General features: G+C 39.1%; 2 protein-coding genes across 2 annotated transcripts; one reads left to right on the top strand and one right to left on the bottom strand.

The window, feature by feature from the left end:
• Positions 1–388: 388 nt before the first annotated feature.
• On the bottom strand, positions 389–8,623 carry LOC140933962 (uncharacterized). Its single transcript, XM_073383643.1, has 10 exons — positions 8,495–8,623; positions 6,403–6,478; positions 6,026–6,075; positions 5,228–5,327; positions 4,736–4,815; positions 4,122–4,165; positions 3,678–3,738; positions 3,008–3,054; positions 2,024–2,099; positions 389–1,029 (listed from the first exon to the last, which is right to left on the bottom strand). The coding sequence occupies exons 1-10, from the start codon at positions 8,617–8,619 to the stop codon at positions 525–527; spliced, it is 1,164 nt and encodes a 387-aa protein (XP_073239744.1). The 5' UTR covers positions 8,620–8,623; the 3' UTR covers positions 389–524.
• Positions 8,624–8,718: 95 nt separating this feature from the next.
• On the top strand, positions 8,719–11,916 carry LOC140936043 (reactive oxygen species modulator 1-like). The gene is made up of 2 exons (XM_073385619.1): positions 8,719–8,956; positions 11,368–11,916. The coding sequence occupies exons 1-2, from the start codon at positions 8,841–8,843 to the stop codon at positions 11,474–11,476; spliced, it is 225 nt and encodes a 74-aa protein (XP_073241720.1). The 5' UTR covers positions 8,719–8,840; the 3' UTR covers positions 11,477–11,916.
• Positions 11,917–17,245: the final 5,329 nt, after the last annotated feature.

A 17,245-nucleotide genomic window follows, 5' to 3' on the forward strand; every position in this document is an offset into this window, starting at 1 on the left:
TACCAAGAAGGCAACGTAGCAGCTAAAAGTTGGAAATCATATGACTACGGACGTTAAGCAAAAACGACGGTGACAGCTGTGAAAAAAGTCTCTCAGAAAAGTGAATTCGAACTCTTAAGAAACTTCATCCCATCAGTATTTCATCTCGTTCAATTTGCCATGTTCTAGACTTTTTTAGGAGTTGAATTATAAAGGAGGGACTGCATCCAAGTTTAGGACAAGGAAAAGAAAATCGTTGTCTTGTGTTCATGTCCACCATAAAACGTGAAATTACGAAGTTTGACGTGCCTGGTAGTCGCCAAATAACGGCATCTAGAGAAATGTACAAAAATCTGCGACACACGTGTAAAAATGTTCTTTTGCTACTTTAAACTTATTACTTTCTCTGCGTTCTCCTTACTGTCGCCGTCGTTCTTGCTTCCAAAAGCTCAACGTTAACGATGTTGGAGAATGGTTTGTTTGCCACCTGCCATCTTGGGTGTATACTGCGTATGGTAAAATTCCTCCAACATGGAGGAAGCTGACTAATAATATCTACTACGCTGATGCGAGTATGGTTCGGAACGGTCCTTATAGGACCTACCTCTCTTTACATGGTCACTTCTGTAAGATCTTTCTCGGCTCCTAGTCGGTCTATATTCTTGATGACCATAGTTTGCATGATTATTGTACCGATCATTATAATTATGATATGAATTATCGTAATTATCATATGTGTTACCATAATCATGACAATTAACATCTCTGCGCTCTCTCCTTGAATACATCCTTGTTGTGTAGTTCCTCGTCTGACTGTGGTATTCTGTAAAACGATTTCGATCTTGGTGTCGATAGTTTGATTCAAAGTCTTCATATTCATTACCTCGTCTTTGGATGTAATACGGTGTAACTTGATCGATTCTGCCTGTGTTCTTACCATGTGCGACTTGCCTCGATTCTGTGTCACTGTGAATATACCTCGGTCTGCTTGCAGATGAAGTGTCCCGTCTTTTCCGCGTGTCTCGATTTCCAATACGAGAGAAGTCCTCGCTGGATAAAAACAAGAAGAGCTTAAGTTAACTACTTCTTAAACCTTTTGGTCATATTATCAAAAAAACACACACACACGCACACCAAGCACTACCTCACAGTGATACTGTTTATAACGTCGCTGTTCAAAATTGTTCTAACTCTGAAGTCCGTGGATCAAATACTGATACCGATGCTTGACCATATACAGTTATTTCGAGAAACGTTGTCGGAAAAAAATGTGAACGTGACAACCCAAAAGGTAATATGGGATATGATCAGTACTTTCTGACAATGAAGATGTCAAAGCTACTTTTGTTGCTTTCCTTTAGCACTCGCAAACATACCTCCATGGCCTCTCGTGACATTCTTTCAACTTTCTTTGCAAACAGTGAACACAAAACCACGTACAATACCTTTCGGGATTGTCGCGTGCACTTTTTCCGACAACCTTTCTAGAAATAGCTGTTCACAAAAACCAAAGAACAGTGTATTCGGGTGGTATTGTGCTGATTAGCCAATGACTATACACTGTAACACAGCAATTTCCGTTGGTGTTGATTGTTCTTCACAGCGGAATTTATGTTGTCCCTCGTGGTGCACCAGTAAATATATGACATTCCATAAACAGACATAAACAAATTCACTTTATACATGTAGATAACATAACAAATTCACAGGCGTTCCCGAGTGGAGAACAGCGAGACGATGATGCACATCACCTGTCATTAAAGTTAAAAGTTTCACGTAATGATTAACATTCACTCCCTAGGAACCAGACGTCTGTATTTCGATAAAATTTGTGCCCAAAAGAGGGAGGGAAGCAGAAAACGGGCTTCGCCTATCATTTGTATTCTTCCCATGGCCCCTTGCGCTTCATCATCAGTCACTCGCATGTCACTCGCATTTCGCCCTCGCCTCTGTGCGAAAAAAGAAGTGCCTGAGCAGGGGGGAGTTTCTAAAAACTGTCATCTAATGAAGATGAGAATATTTCAGAATTTTGAGGAACACTCACTTTTTAGGAGTCTTTGTCTTAAGGTCATCCAGGTAATTTTCTCTTTCCATCTGATAACCTCTGGCATCATTAAATGCTAAAAAGGAAAGAATAAGTTCTATTTATAAATTTGTTTTAAGATCATAAAACAAATAAATCTTACATACGAAGATCCCCATTAGCTTTTTGGGGTTCCTGGATTTCTCTGATTCGATGGCCCGGAAAGAAGAGGAGTGACACTCGGGAGTAGTACATCTTAATTATTAAATCTGGGATTATTTAGCGGCAAACGGAACACGGGATTTCGGAGAACAACAGTGGCGCAGTGTTGAGAACCAAACTCACCTCCCACCGATGTGACCTGGGTTCCAATCCCAGCGTCAACGCCACATCAGTTTGTTGTTGGTTCTCTCCTTTGCTCCGAGAGGTTTTTTTTCCAGGTACTCCGGTCTTTTCCTCTCCTCGAAAACCATTTTTTTTACAAATTCGAATTCAATCTGGTACGCACAGACACGTTTAAACGAGTTCTTAAGAACTCCTGAGTGCTTCGTGGGTGAACAAATTGCAATTTACATTTTTTGTTTTTTTTTTCGCGCTTGTGTGAACCGGGCAATCGGGAGAACCGGGATGCATTTTATCCACACCGAGCCTGTCAGGTGGATAAGGGGCGATTACCGTGTCACTTTTCTTTCCGACCATCTGTCATTGGCTCTCTGAACATGAAGGAATCAGGCTGTACCCTCCATAAACCACTTACTATAAACCGTATATACGGAATCGGGATAACGTGTCGGGATTGCGGGACTGGGAAAATTTCTGATGGGATTACTGGGATTCAGAAAACCTATTCGGGTGGGGGTCTTCTTATCAAGCTTGCTTTGGAACAAGATAAGATAAGATAGCCTACATAGCCGTGCATGAAGCAGGAAACAAACTCAAGCAACCACAAGACCCTCAAGAAAGTGTGATTACTGCACAGACTAAAGGAGCATGACTACCTCTAACCTTTGATGGCTTTTTCAGGCGTGTATCCTCTGCATTCAATAAGATATCTAAGTTGAGAAAATACCAAGCGGAATACTGAATTGCTGATTAACAATAAGTGACACTTATATGATATGTACAAACCTTGCCTTATGGTTAATAATTTTCACGGGACTTAATAACGTTTGCAATGTTTGTGATGTTTTGAAATTCGTGAAATTGAAGACCCGCGAAAAATGGTTTTAACAAAATTAAATGACAGGAATTTGTTAATACCCTACTATATAATTGTGTGTACACAGTTATCACACAATCTATTTCTTTCTGACTTGTTGTAACTCGTCACAACAAGCTTATACTTGTTATTTTTCTCTGCTCCTTGTTGTGGAACAAAAACTAGCCTGTGAGGTGGGGGGGGGGGGGGGGAGGGGGGAATCTGTACACAAAAAGCGACTAAACAAAAAGCGACTGGAGTTTGCAGTGCCCATCTCAAACAGATGATCTTCGGTGCTTTGTATCCATAAATACCCCTTCTATCAGAAGAAAACAGTGGGCAGGTTTTTTAGAAGTCTTGCGAAATACACCCATGTCCCCATATCGCAAAATTAAGTTCCTGCAAATATACTGTAACAATTGTAAGTACTCTTTTTTTTAAGTGTGAAGAGAAATAATTATTTCTCACTTATCTCACCTGCAAACAATGTAGCCAGCTCTGTTGAGTCCATGAGTACAGTGTACTCCAACAAGATCGCCTGAAGAAATGGCAAACAAACTGAGTCTTATTAAAACATCTTTGCTATTTTGTATTGATTTGCAATTTTACAGATCAATTTACTACTAGTACTTCACTATAAGTCGCAGGTGAAAAAATGAAGTGAAAAGCTCACAGGAGAAATATTAACAGATACTAAAGAGATGAAGCAGGGCTGTCACTAAGATTTCAAGTTTCCGGGTAAATACAACAAGTAGGCTGGGAATCAAGCAGCTAGGGATTTCTTTTGGTTCTATTTTTCTTCTATCTTCCTATGAAAGGAGCCCGGGGCCAAGTTCTTAGTAGCCGGGGGAAATCTTGGGTCCCTCCTTCTTAATGACAGCCCTGTGAAGATATAATTTTATGCTAACATAATATTGTTACCTTTAGTATTATTGGCCATGAACGAACAAACTTCAGTCTTGAATCTGTGCAAGCAATTAAAAACAACATAAAATTTACCTACGTTTTACTTTCAAAATCAGTTTAGTGTTTTACCAGAAACATGGATTGAGCACAGTCAGTAAGAATATTATGTCATTCTTAATTTCAAAACCACTTTTACCAGTATGTTAATTGTCTTGGAATGGGCAAACACAAATAACGTATTTTCACGATTAAATGCCCACGGCGGTTATTTAAAAATCAGCAGTTTTGACCCGGTGTTTTTTTTAGGCTGGCGTTTAATCGGGGTCCAGCGTTTAATTGAGAAAATACGGTATATAAAAATTTAAATCATGTTTTCCAAGAAAAATAAAGCCCCAGTTACGTTTCATGAAAAAAGTATAGGGGACTCTCATTACAGGCTCAAGAGGTGCAGCAACCCATCGAGGCCATGAGTTTTTTAACTTGTCAGCTGACCAGTTGACAATTTTCCATTTTATGTTAATCTTTTGTGGAAGTATTTTGAAGTTTATGTGTAAAATTTTAAAAGTGTATTGTATTGAGTAAACAGTTAGTTTGAAGGAGCTCAAGGCTTAACAAAATTTAGATATTACCTTCTCACTACATCCTCATTTGGTATTTCTTTTCCAATACATTTTATCTTACGATATTCAATCCCATGATCATAGAACTCCTAAGAAAGCAACATCAACAACAACAACAACTTTATTTCAGAATTCCCACGCGGGTACATGGTATTACCTACATTATTTATGTTATAAATCTTAACTCATCGACATGTAATTTTAGGAGCTACATATGTATGACTAGAGCTGTCAATGACACTATAATGCTATCACAACAACTTTAAACACCTCACACCTCTACAACACTGCAGAGGAGGTACAATTCAGTAAGCTACTTAGCATTTTTCATCTCTGTTCATTTGGCCAAGCCTAACGATAACTACTTCTGATTTGCTTTTAAAAGCTTTTAAAATGACATTATAAGGAGGTCTGAAAATAATAACATTGCAAAAATGTAACAGGTAAAGTACATCTCAGTGAGTCAAAAGCTGGATTGTTTATTTTTTTCTGTAATTTTACCTTTCCGTTGTAATATCTGAAGGTATTGGTAAAGTCTATCACCATCCCCAGTTTCAGTTTTTTTCGTTTAAGATGGTTCAAAAGATCCATAGGGGTGAATCTTAAAGGAGAAAGTTGACACACAGTTGTTTAGTCACTGTTGCACTAGAAAGGTGCAAGAATAAAAGAGGTGAGTATGGTTAACTTATGAGTTTTTTTGGCACTCTAACAGCTTGCTTCTGAAAGAGGTTTCATGATTATGAGTCTTCATAGCCAATAAGATCACGGCTTAACTGACAGACGACCAATAACATCGCGACGTAATTGACCACTCTGATCAACAACCACAGTATGATACCATCAACTGATGTGATACAACTTACTTTGACTCTGAAGATGACTATTGCACAGGTTGTTGAAACGTCAGTCACTTTCAAAAACAACAGTCCTATTCAGGACTATGATCACCTGGATGATCAAACTCAACCTACTTCTGAAATGACTCCTGGGTTCAACCTTTCACAAAGTTATTAATATTGATTGACCTGGAAGAATCATGGCTGAGCAGTTAGAGCGCTGGACTTGTAATTTAAAGACCCCGAGTTCAAGTCCTGCTCTGACCGCTAGCTGGATTTGTTCTCTGTAGTCCTGAGTTCAAATCCTCAGCCACTGTTGAAAAATAGTCAACTGGTTGGGATTTTTATCCATGTTATGTTCCATTTAAATCATTTGTTTGTTACCCCTGAAAAGCCCCATAAGGGGAGAGGATAATTAAAGTATTATTACTACATCTTATATTATAAATATTGATCAATGTACCTTTCAAATGGTTTTATTCCATTGTCAATGTCACTTTCATTGTCATATTTCTGTTAAGAAGAACAAAATTTTCTAAGATTGTTCTTTGATCAGCTTAAGGAGGTTGCACATATAGCAAGCCTTAAGTATGCTTTTTTGCACCCTACATGGCAAATGTAAAACCAGTGTCTTCAATAGATTGTTAGTCTGATCAGCAAGACCCACCCACCATTCTGGGAAGAGTTACAGTGAAAGCCTGCAATACAGTGGCAAGTGTGATGATGATGATGATGATGATGATGATGATGATACTGCACTGCAGGGCTTAAAATAAAGGCTGGTTTGCGGTAAATGTCTGGTCAAAAATTTGTTCGGAAAAGTAGTTTATAAGTCCTTACACTCGAGAGAGGTGTCTTGAAAGCAATGATCCTTTCGCCACTGATTGGAACTCCACATGAATCATAATCTCTCCACCTAAATCAAAAGAGTAGAGGATCAACCTAAATTGTTACCAACACAATTCACAGTTTTACAATATAAATTGTTTACTTACCACCACACACTAGTGAAAGCCATTTCCATTTTGTAAATTATGTACATACCATTGCTAAACCCCAGGGTGGCAAGGCAGGAGGGTGGGGGAGGGTACACCCAAAGAAATTTGAGCCCTTTAAATGAATCCATGTCAAATAATAATTAATAATAATTATTAACGCCCCAAAGTAACGTTTCTGTTTCAGTAAAGTAACAGACCAGCACATGCTCTCAGTGTATGATGGATAATCAGGGAAACAGTGGGAAACTTGGGAATTCAAAGTAAGTAAACTCTTCTGGCTGAATTGATGTATTTGGGACTTTTTTTTGAAAACTCCAACACGTGACTACAAAATTGCAACACAATGAAGCTGGAAAGTAGAAGATTACTTAAAATAACTACTTTCACTTTGCCCATAATTAAACTTGTTTCCCTCCCAAAAATTTGCATAAGCATTGTTTCCAATACCCAGGAGAAATTGAAGACAATGTGCCTGGAAAATTTGGCAGGAAAAAACAACGTGTATTATGGGTTATCTGAAAGTGAGGGGTAGTTTTTGGAAAATTTGATATACTCCATATATTATAACAGCAACATTCTCCAACATAATTTGGTAGCATATTTCACATGTTACACTTTTCAATGAGAAAGTCCACAATTTATCTGTTCAGAGACAACCTTCAGATTACCCACCATGTTGCACTGAATACCAAAGTGTCTGCTGAGGCTATTTTTCTTGGTCCACTTGCCCAGGACTAGTGAAACTTAGTTAGTTATGTGGACAAAATACCCAATAAAGTAGGAGCTTGGGTGAGAGAAAGCATAGGTCCGCCATCTTCAATTTTTTCATGTAAGTTCACTGAAGGAATGAAGATATTTACAAGCTTTTGTGACAACTTATCCTCAACATAGAGTCCTTCAACAGCCAATCATTCCTAGACAGATTTTCATCGTTTACCTGAGGACAACACATGGCATGAAGAGGAAAAGAAGTGCGATGAGTGGCCAAGAAGTTTTCAACCAAGTTGGAAGAAAACATATCCTAAGCTGCAATTCATTGAAGGAAAAATGTGCTCTGAAGTGATGCGAAAATTATAGGGATCAAAACTTACCTTTTTGAAAATTTCAGCCAGAAAAAAGGGTCCTGAAAATTCTAGGTGATCTTTTTAGGGTAAAAATCCATTAAAAATGGGCAATTATACCATTTTTAAGATTTTCGAAAATCCTAGGGGAGGCAGACAAGCAGGAAATTTTGGAAAAGGCAAGCAAGAAATTTTACAACAAATGTTCCGAAAATTCTAGATCTCAAATCATCTTCCGAACAGATATTTTACGAAAATTGTTGTTGGGTGCCCCTGATACAGTAGCGATCAGAGATTAGCAAATTTGAACTCATTTGCCACAGGAACAGACAATTTCTGTTTGGATGCAATAAGAAGTTATGAAAGTTCTGTACCCCACTTTTTCTTTTTTTGTACCAGTAGCTTAAAGTGTCCAGAAAAGTTAGTGTCGAGCAGTGATCTAGCTCCTGCCTTGAGAAAACTTACCAGTTACTTCGTATCCAGGAGTGAAATTTGGATGATTACCGGATACATTGTATTTTGGGGCTGCATGGGGGAAACCATTTCCAGGTCATAATGTATCATACTGTATCAAGTAAAAGTTATTACTTAATTGTGATGGTTAGTTATCAGCTATCATATTTCAATCCAGCTGGATTTTCCATCATATCACAATACAGGTATAGTAGAGAGCAAAGCAGAAGGCGGCTTTCAGATGAAACTACATAGAAGATATACTGTGCTTCTAAACTCCTTGAGACACTATCGTATAAATTTTATGGTGGGTGCGATTTTGCTTGCGAAAGCTTTTCTTTGTTGCTAATGTGTGGACCCTCATGCAATATCTTAGTTTTTACAACTACGCAAAAAAGCCTTACCAATAACCACACTTACTTATCTGGGATCTTTTTATCGATAAACTCTTCTGAAGTCATGTTACTGCTAAAACGCGAAAGATCTAAACGTAAACCGGCGATAAACACAACTCTACCCGGAAGCGAAAACGAAAAGCCAAACATACCAGGCACGTGAACACACAGTACATCTAACCAGCAGACTCACAACTTTACTCATGCTTACCGTAGCTAGCGTCCAAGCTCCCTTGTCGATCTTTGGTCACGGTCGCTCGTCTTCCATGTGAAATCTGATGTTAAATTCTGTGGAAAAGAACTGCAAAAGTAAGCACGAATTTTTGCCTTTTCAGGACTGGGTTTGCCTACAGAAATAACACAAGAAGGATATGATGCAACGAGCACCTCAACCAAGCTGTTTTGACCGCGTTAAGGTTGGATTTATGATGGGGTTTGCAATTGGAATGAGCTCGGCGGCACTGTTTGGAACCTACTCCGCTCTAAAGTAAGACAAATCATACGGACCTTTCCTAGTCATAGCTTAATTCATTAAATGAACCTTGGATGAATCTGTTTTTTTAATATATGACATTGAAGGGGAGGGGTGGCGGATAGTTTGGCGATTCATTGGAGATCACCAGGTGTCGAAGAGTGACATTTCATTCCACTGATGCAAATTAGTAATTGTAACAGCACTGAGTGGAGTCCAATTTGTAATGGTAGCCGGACTGAGTGGAGTCCAATTCGGTTTGTAATCATACGAGTGATTAACAAAATCAGACGACCGCGTAGTGGGAGTCCGATTTGTTTAATCACGAGTATGATTACAGACCGAATTGGACGACACGAAGTTTCGTTACCAATTAATCATAACTTTAACAAAATTTGTGAATAAAAGGCCCTTTTTTTAATCAGCACACAAGAAATTCCAAGTTTTTTTGCTGGCAGTGAAAAAAAAGCCATTTTAGCGTGCGCAAATGGCGCATACTGTCCAATTACTAAGGCATGATGCGTACTGTCCCATTAAACTGTCCCATTAAGGCTGAAATCAGGACAGTTGATAGCCAATCAGATTTGAGAATTTTGTTACAGTTATAATTAGGCCTGTAATCATACAAGTGATTAACAAAATCGGATGACCACGTAGGAGGAGTCCAATTTGAAAAAAAAATGACTTTTTCATTTTCCCTGACGGACTGACGTTAGTAGTAGCCTCCCAGCAGACGTCCTTTGGGGTTCGTTTGTCACGCATTCATTTCTCCCCACGGACGTCTGCTAAACACAGCCGACATTTACGTTCTGGATTGTTTGAATAAGCCAATAAGCGGTTAGTTATTGTGTCACGATCAGCCAATCACGCGCTGTGATATAAGTGAAACGGCACCCTACAAATTATTTCTCGCTTTTTTAGAGGAATATTTATTCCATACCTATGCATGGATGAGACTCCGAAGAAAGTTATAAGAAGCGAATTTTTTTTGTTTTCTTTCCAGCTCTAATTTAGGAAAGGACCAAGTTCGTGTGTTTAGAAATAGCGCAGTCGACATCGCAAGGCTCATCAAACGTGCTCTGGACGTTGATGTGTCTTTGTATTCTCAAGTGAATTATTTATATGCACCGCTATCTTCTACCTGAGACGACTCAAACGTTTTTCACAGAAACGATGCAATAAAGCTGCAGTCAGATGTATAGTTTTTTCGGAAGTTGTGACTATAAAATAAGTTGCTTTTCTTTGAAAGACTTCAGACAACAGTCTCCCATACGAGCGCGGAGCGGTTTTCGGCGCGGCCGAAAACAATAATTTCTATTAACTCTGTATATATTCGAAGTATTAAGAAAAGAGAACTTGTAAACGTGTATAGGGAAGATATTCAAAGCATTCTTCTTCGTCTACAGCAATGTGCTTCCAACAGCAGAAAAAGGTTAATCTGAAAACTTGTTCTGCAAAAAGGCACGTCTTCCCGTTGCGGTTATTTAGTCACAAACTAAGTAAACATGACCACCGTGCGGCCGAAGTCCAAACTTTAACCTAGAAAGACAAATTAACCTACCCGTCAACAAACTTTAATCTCACTCCTTCAAAGAAAGAAGAAATGCTTATAATCAATAAATCATTGAACCTTTCATTGTTCATTGTATTTTATTTCTCGACGAAATATTTAATCATGCTCGGGAAAGTCGCCGACCAAGGACCACATACTAACTGTACAAGTCACTCGCTAACATTTCCTCCACCGATCGATCTTCAACCAAGCTTCTGGGCTTCCGTAAACAACAGAGAAAGTCCCTCTCTCGACAACCCTCATATTCTCTTTGCTAAAATCACTGAGCGTTACAGCAGGAATACCAATATTTTCTAGCTTTGTAGATTGATCTTTCAAGATTTACCAGGGGAGAAACAACAACAACAATCTTATGATGTCCAGTAGTTCCACGCACTGTGTCGCAAACAAGCAGCAAAGCTTGATAGATAAGGGATTTGCCAAATCCCGTCGGCAAATTTATGAACACAATTCGGTCTTCGTTATAAAATTTGCAGGATAGCTTCTCTCTGATACTTGTTTAACTCTGTATTAATTACAAATTTCTCTCACACTCGATCAAAAGCCTCACTGATCGTGCGAATCGTAAGAAGCGGCTCGGGTTACGTTTTACAAAAATCCGTAAACGGCCTGTGATTGGTGAACATAAATGTCGGCTGTGTTTAGCAGACGTCCGTGGGGAGAAATGAATGCGTGACAAACGAACCCCAAAGGACGTCTGCGGGGAGGCTAACGTTAGTAGTGGTTCAACCATTACAATTTTAATCATTGTAGTGCAAAATGTTAGTCACCAAGAATATTTAATAGAAGTTATGACACGATCGCTTTTGACATTTGTCATATTGAAAATAATAATGGTGTTAATTGATTTCAGATATGGACTGAGAGGAAGAGAGCTGGTCAGCAGTATAGGAAAAATCATGCTTCAAGGAGGTGGAACATTTGGAGTATTTATGTCTGTTGGCACTGCTATCAGATGTTGACTTTAAGGTCACAAACTTTGACAGAACCTGAAGATGATGCAAAAAACTGTATTTAAAAGAGTGTTCTTTCTCCAGTAGACTGAAGAAACATCAGAGCAACAGTGGTTAAAGTTATTTTGTTTGGCTGATAAAACCATGTTGAATGCAGCTGATTTAAATAGGAAATCCTACTCCTCAAAAGGGACAATTAAAATAGTAATTTTTAATGTACTAGTGGAATCTTATCTTGGTATTGCAAAGTTTAATTTTTTTCGGTAATTATAATGGCATTTGAAAATGCAACTCTGCCAGAGAAGTCACACTGAAATGCAAGGCTGTCATTTTCTAATTTATCCACTTTAAAAAGTGTTGCAAAGTTCAGTTTTTGGTGGACAATTTAACCAGATTACTCTGTAAGGTATAGCTAAGTGTAAGAATAAAGTAATCTGGTGTGATGTGGATGGGGCCTGAGTGAGATATTGATTATAAAATGCAGTTGGACCTTCAAGTCCAACCATTTGGACTCTCTTTTAGCATTTTGAGTAGCTGCTCACAATAGGACAACTGTGTCACCAAACAGCTGTGCAAAGTCAGTGGCCAATCAGAGCATAAAGTGACTCCATAACAGAAATGACCATGATCTTGTTACATTCTGTTCATCTGTCAGGGCTTATTAGCCTTTATTAGAAGAAAGGATTAGTTTTCAGAGTTGTTGGCGAATGAGAAAACAGTCGAACCTCTCTAATACGGACACTGAAGGGACATATCAAAGTGTCCGTATTAGAGAGGTGCCCGTATCGAAGAGGTCACTACGATGCGTCCCCTTTTTAAGTGTTCAGTAGCTAAAAGCAGGCTCACACTCGTCTTTAAACTGCATTTAAATTTATTAATTCACAGAACAAAGAAACTGTCATTCAGTAGCATACAACATTGTAGATCTCAGCCACAAATTAAGTTCAGTAGTAGACAAATCACTGTTTTAACATAAAACTAGGGTATCTAAATGATAGTAATGCTGCGGCACATTCTGTTGATACTGGCATTAGTTACGCAGTGAGACTTAAAAGAATCAAAAATGACATTGAATGTCCTATTTACTATTTATTTTGGAAAGTACTAGAATAATTACTATCAGTCTATAGAAAGAACTCGTGGGAACGTTGTTTAGAAAATGATCAAGTGGTTACCAACTCTGGTTTTCCCACAGTAAATTGTAGGAAATAATAGAAATTCAGATTGTTTATCCATATATTTAATATACGGTGCACGATATTTTCTCTGGAAACACAATACTTTTCTCGCTGTTTGTTGCACTTTATTAAGTAACAGTTATTTAGCTATATATTTATAGAAAACAACAACAGAAAAAACGAAAAAAAAAAGAAAGTAGGAATAACTAATTCGATAGGACTCGAACCCGGCACCTTCGAATTGACGCGACTACACTTAACCACTACACCACAGAGGCTGCTTACGTAATCTCTAGTAAAAGCCTTTAGTTTTGTTCCTTTTCCATGAAACTTCCGCCGGCAAGATGATCGCCAGCCGCATTAACCGAGCTATTAACAGTGAAAAAACAATGTAAACGCATATTCCACGGCAATGAATGAATGAAAGAACATAATTATGCTTTTCAAAACGCCGATACACGTCCTCGTCTACAAAGTAGGACACAAAACATATGTTTTGTTATCTCGATTTCCGCTGTTATTTTGAAGCGAATGGTCAAAATCACATCCATTTTCGGCTCATACAGTTTCTTAAGAATAGCATTGCATGACATTTTCTCACTTTCACATCACCCTCTAGCAAGCTGGAATTTGTATATCCCCCGTGTTGCGGAGTCCAAGAGCAAATGCTCATCTTCTCGTCAGGTTTAACACCTGGACGAGTCAAAGGCTCTTGAATTGAAATCCAATCCCCAAGTTAACCATCGTACTCATCTGAAAGACTCCTGCGTGTCTTAAAATTTGGTAAGACCTCTAACCGTGCTGTAGAAAATTTGCCACAAAGAAAACTCTAAGTCTGAGCAGCGAACGATGCACTCTCTTACCAACAGAACTTCCCCGTGTTTTTATTTGAGTTGTTCGTGGCGCAATGCACTCTGGTTAAATGCAATGCATTGTGGTAAAAAGTGTGGTTAAATGCAATGCATTGTGGTAAAAAGTGATGAATTCGAGAATTCGTCGCCCCTTATATATTTCCTTTAAATCCTGATTATGTTGCTGCTCGCTCCCTTCGGTCGCTCCGCAGCAACAAGCTACCGCGCAATGCTTCAAGTAACAAGTTGTAACGTATAGCACAATTCTGAAAGCGTTTGCAAGTGCAGTTAACAATAACTAGAACACAAAATGTAATAGAAAAGATCTTTATGCTATCTGCAGTTATTCAAGCCTTAAAAAAGTCGGTTATGTTCCTCAGTACACCTTTACCAAATCGTTGTTTCATATATAGCGACTGGGTTTTTGAAATCACCTTGCATAGCTCATCAGCCAGACAGCATTTACCCTGTGCAGATTCACCTGACCGGGATTCGGGATTCACCTGATTACCGCAGTGTCCGAAATTAAGAGGTTAAGTTTAAATGAATTTACTCTCTGGGGCCGAGATTTAGTGTCCCGTTGTCCGTATTAGAGAGAGTCCATATTATAGAGGTTTTTTTTTTCAAGAAAATATGTGAGAATTTTGTGAGGACTTTGGAAACTGTCCGTAATAGAGAGGTGTCCGTACCGAGAGGTTCGGACAGGACAGGACTTACATTCACTGTAAATCCATATGACACTTCAATAATTTAATCAATGGAGTCTCTAAAGATACCAGTTGCAACCGGCCGAAAAAACGTTTATGGAACCTAGGGGTGACCAAGTTGAAATCCAGCACTCTAAACCACTCTGCAATATTGCCTCCTTGTTCAAAATAATGTTTCTTCTTTTTCTAGAGCTGTTTTGTATAACCACTCAGTGGTCAGTGGTGGTTGTTTTTTGTCTCCTTGATGAACCCTGACACATGCACAAGTTTTGTATCACGCCTTTTTGATACATTTCACGCCGGACTTAACATGCACAGCATGAAATGTAACTATAAAGGACATGGGAAGTTCGACGTATGTTTCATCTAGGATCAACAGATTTAGCTAAATTTGTGTTTGGGTCGACTTCACATTCGACTTAGCTTAACAGAGAAGAAAAATGAAATGTTATTAAATGGAAACCAATTGTATAGATTTCGTTTTGTAGCAGCTTTAATCCTTGGTTAGCGTGTCAGTTGTTTAAGGGTGATTAGTTGGTGGCGAGGTGACCAGATTGCGAAAAAAGCTATTTACATTTGTTTTGGAGTGGAGACTGAGGAAAGCCATGATAGAAATGCTTGCCAGCTTAAAAAAAGTCGGGTTGGCTTTCTCAAGGATCCATCTATAGCCAATGCCTCAGACAAACCGGCTGGGACTACTGTAAGTTTTCCACTGTTGTCAGGATTTTAGTTGCCATTATTTTACTTACTATTAATTTATTTTATTTGCCACATAATAGTAGAAAATGAATTACAAATAATATAGGAAAAGTAGAAAAAAGAAGTGTCGAAGAGACCTAACAGAAACTTACCCGGCGAGCAGAGGCTACATTTTTGCGGTATGAGCTGGCGTGCGGAAAGTAGCTACTTTTCGCACGCCATCTCATACCGCGAAAATGTAGCCTCTGCTCGCAGGGTAACAGAAACTATGGGAACTTATGAGACGTTAGGCCTCCTCGAACTACGGGCTGGAGCTGTTTAACATCAGTTGAAGAAAAGATGGCGAAAAATCGAAGAGGCAAGATTTATGATCGCTTTTCGTATTTACTAAATTATTTAATCTTCGGTATTTTCTTAAAGGAGGGAAAGTGAATTAAAAACTTAGGTCCTTGAAAAAAAGGCGAGAACTTCTTAGTGTTTGTTCGACAACACGGTAGACGGTAGGTACCTACCGTGTGGCATGAAATTTTTGCGGGAGTTTAATTTTGCAGATTGGCGATTTTTTGTGTTTTGCGGGAACTAATTTTTTGCGATTTTCAGAAAGTACCCAGTATTGATAATAATTTCGTCTTTATTGAGTACTTGCAATAGAAATACATATTTTCAAACAATAAACCAGTATTTCGTGATCTTTCGTTTTGTTTCTTAATGAAACAGACAAGTTGTGATTGAACAGACACGATTTCTCAGGTACTGTATTTTGGTGTAGCGAATTTAAGTTAGAGAATATATATCTACTCTGGAGTAAATTTTTGCGGGAAAAATCGCAAAAATTAGAACCCGCAAAAATTTCTTACCACATGGTATGTGTGGTTGTGAGTCCTGAGCATGCACTGACTGTCACTCAACAGCACTTATAGTAGGATGCTTCAAGCAGGCAGTCCTGAACACCAACTGGTAGAGCTGTCATCTGACCAATGAATTCCGTTATGGAACCCATCACAGACTCTCCAACAAAGTGGTCCGGCGGAGACTGGCTCCCACAGGTCACAGACCTGCCCGCAGGGGACTTGCTATCTGGGAGCCCCTCAACAAACAAAGGCATTGTTGACGTCCCTTTTCTTGTTGACACCTTAAACGGGATGTGGGCCCTGCTGACTTGAAGTGGAGAACTGGGCTGGCTGACAAGCTAGAAGAGGCGAATGATGGGAAACTTGGTGCAACACTGGTCGATGGACAGGCAAGACACTGGTTAAAAACCTGGCTTACGCGAAAGCAGAGATGGAGGCCCAGATTCCTTCCTCAGTCGTATTCTCTCATTCACGAAACACGACAAGCCGCAAATTCCAAAGCTTTCACGTGCAAACTGCGTGACAATACAACTCACCGTAAGGGCCTGATCACATGAGCCGGGGAAGCAATGCGCATGAGCAGTGTGTTACTCACGGTCCTGTTTCTCACTTGGTTCATTTGCCGGGCCGCCCGGCAAGCGTGATTACTTGGAAAATTTCCACCCGGGATCCCGGCATCACTATACTGGGATCCCAGCCAACCGGGCTGGCTCGGTTGTCATGTAATCGCAAAGTTGATTTTTGTTGCGTTTAAGCTCGCGGTACATCGACGCCTAAATATACGCTCCCACAGCGTCTTGTTTAAGGTAAGAAAGTGGTCGACGATTCCATTTCATCTCCGGGGGGTACTCCCCTATAAAAGTGACGGGGGTGCTCGTCGTACCTTTTAGGGGTTTAAATTTGTGGATTGGTACCGCTTAGGGAGCTAAAACCTAAAATGACTGATAAGGATAAAGATTTATGACAATACTTTCAAAAAGTCCTCGAGAAGAAAGTGTTCAAAAGTTATTTTTATTACTGTTAAAATTTGCATTGCCAGTTATATAATTTGTTACCTCTTAGGGGTCGAAATGAACTTGGGAGACGCCCATAAAACAAGATTCTGGTACTTTTTAGGGGTGTTCTTGATTGACATTTTCTGACGAACACCCCGTCGCTTTTATAAGGGGTACCCCTCCGGGTTTTATCTTATTAATTTAACTGTACGATACAGCCTGGCCTAAGGCAAAAAAGGCATTTATTCTTCTTCAATTAATTTTCGACATTTTATTCATTAAAGAAAATAATAGTTCATTACGGGGGGCGGTCAAAACCCGACCACACACAAGGACAATTGATATAAATAATAAACTGAAGAATTCAAAATTATAAACATTTTCTTTGTCAGCAAATATTTAGCAATGGGAGACTCAAAATAACTGATTTGCGTTGTCATAGTATTAGCGACATGCAACAAAATTAAACGTACTTTTCATATAACTGTGACAACTGA

The sequence above is a fragment of the Porites lutea genome, chromosome 4 (genome assembly GCF_958299795.1).
Source record: "Porites lutea chromosome 4, jaPorLute2.1, whole genome shotgun sequence".
NCBI lineage: Eukaryota > Metazoa > Cnidaria > Anthozoa > Scleractinia > Poritidae > Porites > Porites lutea.